Source organism: Fringilla coelebs (assembly GCF_963513975.1).
Source record: "Fringilla coelebs genome assembly, chromosome: 3".
Lineage (NCBI taxonomy): Eukaryota > Metazoa > Chordata > Aves > Passeriformes > Fringillidae > Fringilla > Fringilla coelebs.
Genome location: NC_140030.1, coordinates 88,401,398 through 88,409,323, shown reverse-complemented (window position 1 = coordinate 88,409,323; position 7,926 = coordinate 88,401,398). Strand labels below are relative to the sequence as shown.

Sequence of the window (7,926 nt, the reverse complement as noted above, 5' to 3'; positions counted from 1 at the left end):
CTTCTACAATTCATAGGAAAGGCTCTTCGTCCTATAAACCTGCTACCTGTCCCCAGAAAAGTGAAGAATTTGTGCCACATATGCAGTAGCCTGTTGGGATGCTCTCTCATCGCATCCATCAGTATTTCCCCGTCAGAGTGTCGAGCTGCGCCTTGTCAGGAAGGACAGAATTGTTTTCTGTCTCAAATGAGCTATTTCTCTCATGGCTCTCTTCAGCACAGCCTCATGTCCTTGAACGCTCGTACGATAAAATACAGCAGGAAAAAAAACCCTCTGCCCTAGTACATATGAATATTCAGCAGGCTGCTATCTAAAGGACTGACTCCATTTACATTTGCCGCAAATGCTGAATGCATTGTGTAATTTGGTAAGATTATATTTCGAGGTCAAACACTGCATGCATCTATCTTACATATACACATAACGTACATAGATGGGTGTGTATGTGCATATAGGTATGTGTGTGTGCCTATATGAGACAGACAGACAAATTGTCCAAGATATAGGGCATCTGCCGTGCAGTTTGTCTGCCACATCCTGGCCTCAGTTCGAGGGTAGCCAGGGGAGGTTTCATGGATAAAACCGAACTGTCTTTTTATTTATGCCCCAAACCCCATGTGGGTACCCCAGGAACAGCCAACCCTGAGATGAGATATGTCCCATGTAACCTAATGATAGTGAATCATAACTAATCTGTTTAAAACCAAGGATTAGTCACGTCAGTTTCGGCATATTCCTCTATCGGGAAATTTTTTTGTGCGTGGAAAATTGGAGGGATTTGGGCTAATTTTCCAAACATCAGTACTAAGGCAAGTACGGTCTGATAAAATGAGTCTTAACATGTTCGGGGTTTCAGGTTGCATTACACACGTCCCATCATAGGGGCTTTGAGCTGTGTGCATCCTTAATGCCAGATTGACCTACAGAATTTTTTTCTTAGTGCATGATTTCTGTTTCTAGCCATCTTTAAGTGGCTTCAGCGACTCGTTGTCTCTTTATTCATCCATATATAACTGATCCTCACTGAAACGTACATGAGTTTTCACAGATCCCACTCTCTCAAAGGGCCTTTCTCACAGTGTCAGCTCTTCATTTACTTTCCCCGATCGAATTCTACCTCCTCTGTGCAATATGACCTTTTATTAATCACGTAAGCCCCATCCTGTTTTCATACTGCCTCTTTGAATATTCCCCATCTTGGCTTTACTCTTTCTCATTTTTTCTTTCTCCAGCGGGCAAAGCCTTAAGGCTTTATTTCGGTTTTGAGGCCATGTTTTATTAACCCAGACATTCTGTTTTCCTTCCCAAACTCGTTTCTATCGACAAAATTCCAAACCAATTAACTATCCAATTAATTAATTCTTTGCCATATTGCACCACTGTGTGTGTTATTTTACAGGGAGCAGAGATTTTCTGTAGCTCTAGAAACCAGTGGTTCCCCTACTTGCAAAGTGTTTATTTTCAGAGAATTAAAATCCATAGCTAAAATTATCAGATGCCTCTCAGCGGAAATAACAGGGTCCTCTGTTTAGACCCTGATGCACGTAGGGCCACACTGGTATGCTTCCACAGCACAGGCATCAGCCGCATCATCTCTGCTGCTGAAAAAATCACCCCTAAGTGCAGAAGCGGGGGAAACATAAACCAGAATATACCACATTGTCTCCTATAAAATATTGCACCCCGCTGCACCCCAGCATAACGAGAAAACTGGATTTTTAGCCGCGGCTAAGGGAGAGCTTTTTTCGGAGACCGAGCCCCCCCATTGCTGACATCCATACATTCCCCTCTATAGACTTTTAACGGGACCTCAGACAAATGTGCTTTTAGCGGACACCCGCAAATGCACAGAGGCGCTAATCCAGACCCAGATTACATCAAATTAGGACACTGCCCGCACAATACTCCCACTGATTGAAATTTCAGCCAGCATCTGAAACCTGGACGCGATCTTTGCTGATCTACACATTTTTCTATGCCGCTTGAAGTCAAATCGTTTTCTCGGTTTATTTTTCACAAGAAATTCATTCCAAAGAAGATTTAAAAAGACCAAAAATGAAGGTATAAAGCTGTTTGCAAGTTCTGAGAACATTTTAAGCGCATAACACATTTGGCTTCTAGCAAAGACGGACAGCGAGGGTGCAAGCTGCAAGAGTCCTGAGCTCTTTTAACGGGGCAAACTGGCAAGCAACCTGCCTGTCTCTTTGGCCACCCGGTGCTTACAGGAAAGGAAATTAAAAAGAAAGAAAGAAAGGAAAAATAGAGGAATAGAGAAATCCCTTTCCCAGCATCCCGCAGGCGCCGGAAAGGCGTTTGCAGCCCAGTGTCCGTGCTGGACCCCGGAGCGGGGTCTGGCCACCCTCGGTTTGCCCACCCGCCCTCGGGACGAGGTGGGGGGAGAGGGGGCTGCTTTTTGCCGGGACAGGTGGGCATCGGGGCAGAAAAGCCCGCAGCCTGCATGGCCGTGCCCTCGGGGAGCAGGTGCGCGACCACTCCGCTTCCCTCAGCGCCCGCACCGCCCGTCCTTCCCCGTCCCCTTGGCTCTCCGCTCCCGCAGGGCGACTTCGGCTGCCCGTGGCGTTCAGCGCTTCCCCGGACCGGGCCGGCAAGGGCCCCACGTGCCGGGGCCAAGCCGGGCAGGGTGGCCGGGCTCTGGCCAGCCGACACCGCCTTCCCCGGCGTCCCCTCCAGGACACCCGCTCTGCTCCGCTCGGGACTGAGCCCGAAAACAACCCGGGCGAGTGAAGCAGCCATACGCCGAGCTAGATTTCTAAATTTTATTATAAAATAAAAGCAGAAATATTTTCCAAAGAATGTATTCACATGATATAAACAATAAACAAAACTAAGGTGAATGACTTGCGGTTGATACTGTCATTTAGGTCTAAACTTCAGCAGCAATTCCTGTTTTCTTTTTAAAGCCTGCTCCAGCCCTGCCTTCCTTCGGGCCGGAGCCGGGCCATCATTTCCTTTCCCACACAGCAAATGGCGAAAGCACCACATGGACAAGGCCAAAGAAGCTGTCTCTCTGCATAGCATCAGCTACAAGAAGGTTACAGAGTCTGCCTAGAGCGCGTGTTGCTGCTATATCTTGACTACAACTTTTGTATTCTTAGTTGAAATTGTACATCGTACACCTGCCACGGATACATAGCTACAATAGAATAACGGGAGCGATGTGTAACTTTCAAACAGGCATGGCAAGAGCAGCCTTGCGTTCCCCTTCCTTCCCCACCCCCCCAAAAAATAAAAATATTATGAAGTGCCTCTTCCCACACAGACCGGCCCGATCGAGTGACAACACTGAGAGATTTGTGAAGTTAAGGCTGGAATGAGCTGCTACACCGATCAGCCTTACAGCCTGCCGTGAAAATCACGGCTCCTGTCCAACAGTCCTTACACGCCTGAAAACGCCTGTAAGCAACCCTTAAGGCTTTTCACAATATCAGCTACCCACAGCGGAGTCCACTACCTTGCAAACCTGCAGCCAGCCTGCTGCCAAAAGGCACAACACTTCCACTAAGGTGTTTGTCTTTGCTTTCAGAGTCCCTGGTAAGATTAAAGGGAAAAAACCAAAAAAAACCCAAAGAAAACAAAAAGGAAAAATTGAGAAAAGGAGGGCTGGCGCGAAGGATTGAGCGTGTAAACGGTTTTAAGAGCCCAGATCGACCAAGTTAGATGACATGGGGTTGAGAATGGAGTCCTGCAAGCTGTGGTGGTGCATGGGGTCGGCGCTGGGCACGGGGATGGCGCTGGGGCCCTGGGGGTGGCCCAGGCTGTGCAGGGGCTGCAGCCCGGGGTTGGAGCTGAGCAGCAGCGCGGGGCTGGAGGAGGTGTGATCCGGGGTCCCTGACGGCGTCTTCTCGTCCTCTGAGCTCCCCAAAACTGTCTTATTCCCGTTCATTGACGCCGAGAGCGGGTTGTGGCTGTTGGAGTTGGAATTCTCGTTGTTTTCCCTATAGGAAACACAAAAGAGGGAGGGAAATCACCATGCGGCCGTCGCTCCGGGGTGCGCACCGCGGGAGCGGGGGCGGCGGGAGCTGGCTCCGGGGAGCAGCGAGCGAAGGGGAGTGCAAAAACTGTAGGTTTAAGAACTCTGCCAACCTCCAAGGCCTCTTCATTTGGCACATAGGTCTAAGGTCCGCTGAGCTTGTAAACAGTCTCCCACCAGCTCAGCGGAAAGTGTCACTTTGCCAAACCGTAATTTTCTGCGTCCAAAGAGGTTGCACAGCGTGAGGAGGGGGGCGGAAGGGTAGGGAGGAAGACTTTATTAAAAAAAAAAAAAAAAACAACAAAAATCCCAAACCAACCAAACAAACTAAAAGACTTTTTAACTTTAAAACTGCTCTAGGAGCTGAAGAGATGTTCAGCCATGATTTCTCCTGAGAAGGCCAAAACCCGGCGAGCTGCAGGCAGGATGGCTCCGTGCAGCCCCGGGCTCACATCAGGAGGGAAAGTCTTTTGCTTAAGTAACTGGACATGGTTTATTTCCCCCTCGCCCTGAGCTTCAAGCTCAAAACATAGCCCAATATGGACGATAAGGAAAGCGAACAGCGTTAACCCGCTGCTTTCCACTGCGGAAATGCTCCGCACACCCGCCGCTGCTCCTCCGTCCCCTCCCGGAGCGGCGGGAGCGCAGCCGGGATGGCGCTCGCACGGCTCGGCGGCGGGGGCAGCCGGCACCACCGGTGCGCCTGCCGACAAAGGCTCGGAAAGGCAGGACCTAGTTTCGAAATTCATCATCGGGTGAATACCAAGAAATCGCTGGAGGCAGGCCAAGCCCTTGCAGATATATCTATACATTTATCTATCTATATATGGGCTTTTTTTTTCGGTAATGTGAGTGACAAGAAGGGGTCGGAGTTGCCGTCTAGGCAAGGCTTACGCGGCCTGCATAGCCCTCGTAGAAATACTTTAGACACCGTTCTGCCTGAACTACTGAAGGCAGTGCAAGCCTATTTAAAAGCTTCTGCGGAAGTTTTGTAACACGCTCTCTGGCAGAGGGGCCCTATCCTGCAGGATTTGGTCGAGAGAAGTTAAGCTATTGCACTGACGGGTTTTCCTCACTAAGGGCTGCGTGATGTGGCTGGAGACACTTAGTGCCAAAAAAATAAAAATAGACAAGAAAGCTCTGTTTGAACAGGTTTCCTTGAGTGGATGGCAATCCCATGAACGGTCTGTTTTCCAACGCCTGCAGTGTAATATTAGGTTGAGTGTATTTTTCAATGTCAAAAATATAATTTGTCTCTGGAGACCTTTAAAATTTGATTCGTCAGGAAAAAAAAAAAAAAGGAATGGAATAAGTGTAACCTTCATTTCCTTTGGATATTTGAAGGCGAGTCCCTGCTATCAGCAATAAAAAGGATCTCTAACATCTCGTAAAACCAACACTTGTGAGGATTTGAAGGAAAATTAAATCGCTAGCACAGTTTCGGGAAATGAATAGAGCAAATCTGTGCCCGAATCTGCCGGGCTGCACAGCAGGGCAGCCGCGGCGCTGCCCGTTTCCAAAACACGGTTGGCAGAAACCAAAGATAGAAAGAATTCTCCTCGGAGGCACGGTTCTACAGGATTCTGATCCGCTAATTAACCGCTCAGATCATACAATCATGCGATTGCGTGTACGGACCCGGCAGTTCAGTGAGCAGTAAGAGGACCCTTTTTTGCTTCTCCGAACCGTTTTCCTAAGGCACATGGACCGCTGACAGAAAAATCACCCCGAATAGCCAGGGATGTAGGCATTAACCTCTCCCCTGCGATTAATGGTCCCTTCACTCAACGTGAAAAACACAGGTGCAGAATCATATTAGGCCTAAGAACACACACCTATTGACGTGCGTTCATGAGCACCTTGCTGGTCAGAGAATAAGAACTGCAAGGTCATGAGCGAGGCAGGAAGTTGCTTCACTCAGTCCTTATCCAGGTCTCCGGCCGCAAGCCGGACAGAGGACGTATTTGCTACCAACGCTTAGACCCACGCGTTGCCGGCCGCCCCCCGGCTGCCCCTTTCTGCCCCGGGGTAACCTCACGGACACGCTCTGAGCTGTGCGGGGCGCGGAGCCCTCGGGGCCCGCCGGCGGCCTCTCCCGACGGGCCGCGGACCCGCACGGGCGCCTTCGGCCACGGCTCCTGGCCGGGCTCCACGCCGGGTTGCGGCGGAGAAGAGGCGGCAGCGCTGCTTAGCCAAGACTCGCCGCAGGCCGTGTGAAGCGTCCCGGGCAGCCGGGGCTGCCCCGGGGCCGCCGCGCAGGCTGTGCGGGGAGCGGGGAGTCGGCGGGGAACGGGTCTCGGCCGCCTCTCCCGGGGCTACTTTTGGTGCACAGACGCCTTCACCGAGCCCCCAGCTCGCTGGCCTGTGGCGCTCTGGGCGCCCCCGAGGCGGAGAGCCCCCGTCCCCTCCCGGCGGGCCTTCTGCAGCCGGGGCCGGGGCAGATAGAGAGACCCGGGGTGAGCACCGGGGTCGGGGAGCCGCGGGCGCCGGGGGAAGCCGTGGGAAGCCGTGGGAAGCCGTACCTTTCCTTGGCCTCGGCGGCGCGGTCCCGCTGCCGACGGTTCTTGAACCAGTTGCTGACCTGGGTGGTGGTGAGGCCGGTGGCCTCGGCCAGCTCCCGCTTCTCGCGGGGGGACGGGTAGGGGTTGTGGGCGTACCACTCTCGGAGGACGCTGCGGCTCTTCTCCTTGAAGCAGTAGCTGGTCTCCTCGCCGTCCCAGATGGAGCGGGGCAGCGGGAACTTGCGGCGCACCCGGTACTTGCCCACCGCCCCTAGGGGTCGCCCCCGCAGCTTCTCCGCCTCGATGTAGTGCGCCTTCAGCCAGAGCTGCTGCAGCTTGGGGTGGTTGTGCGCCGAGAACTGGTGGCTCTCCAGGATCTTGTAGAGCTCGCGGAAGTTGCCCCGGTGGAAGGCCACCACCGCCTTGGCCTTCAGGACGCTCTCGTTCTTGTGGAGGTGCTCGCAGGCAGGGAGGGACCAGAGGAACCGCCCCAGCCGCTCGATGTTGCCGCCTTGCTGGAGCACCTCGCAGACGCAGGCCACTTGCTCTTGGGTGAAGCCAAAAGTCGGGAGCATCGACATGGTGAGCCCTGCCGCGCCGCGCGCCCTACGGCCGCATAGAGGGGAGCGGCGCGGGGCGGCGGGCAGCGCCCGGCATGCGGGGCCGGCCCCGGGGCGGCGGCGCCCGGCGGGGCCCGCTCGGGCGTCACGGCCGGGCGCGGGGGGCCGCGGCCATCGGCGGCGCCCGGCCCCGGGGCGGTCGCGGGAGCCGGGGAAAAAATGCGAAGAGCGACGAAAAAAGTCTCGAGAGCCCGAGCGCGGACGGCTTTTCCCCCCGGCCGCCGCCTCCTTTTTGTAAGTCCAAGTTGCGAGAGTAACTTCGTGCCTCTTTTGTCTCCTATCTGCAGCGCTCGCAGCGGCCGCGGCTCTCACACCCCCACCCCCCTCGGCCGCCGGTTTGGGATCTCCCTGCTTCCCCCCCACCCCCCACCGTCAGATCCCACATAATATAGTGGTAAAGCCCTGCTCACTCGCTCCTCTCTCCCTCTCGGAGTTTTCCCCCCTTTCTTTCTCTCTCTCCCTTTTTTTTTTTTTTTTTTTAATAATATTATTCTAAGCTGGCATGAAAAGTGATTATCCGCGCTGTGATTGGTCCGGTTATCTGACCCGGGGACTGCCAGGAGAAGACAATAGTTTTAGTCAAATTATTTGCCATGGTGACGCTGTCAATCAGGAGTAACCCGATCTGTTTTGAGGTGGCTCCCCGGCTGGGTTGACAGATTGCTCAGATCCACTCAGAGGCGGCCCTGAGAGCTGAGATATTAGCTAGCGAGGGAGAAATTTCCGTCGTGATTGACGCCGCAGGCGCCCGCCGGGGGAGAGGGGGAGCGCGGAGCCCGGGCCCCTGCTCCTCGCCGCAGGGCACTGCGGCGCG

The 7,926-nt window shown here is 53.7% G+C and overlaps 1 protein-coding gene across 1 annotated transcript; it reads right to left on the bottom strand.

Annotated features, from left to right (window-relative positions):
* Nucleotides 1-3,419: 3,419 nt before the first annotated feature.
* On the bottom strand, nucleotides 3,420-7,073 carry SIX2 (SIX homeobox 2; the record flags this gene model as incomplete). Its single annotated transcript, XM_084202859.1, has 2 exons — nucleotides 3,420-3,956; nucleotides 6,514-7,073. 2 exons carry the CDS (start codon nucleotides 7,071-7,073, stop codon nucleotides 3,653-3,655), a joined length of 864 nt encoding a protein of 287 aa, XP_084058985.1. The 3' UTR covers nucleotides 3,420-3,652.
* Between the last annotated feature and the right edge of the window lie 853 nt (nucleotides 7,074-7,926).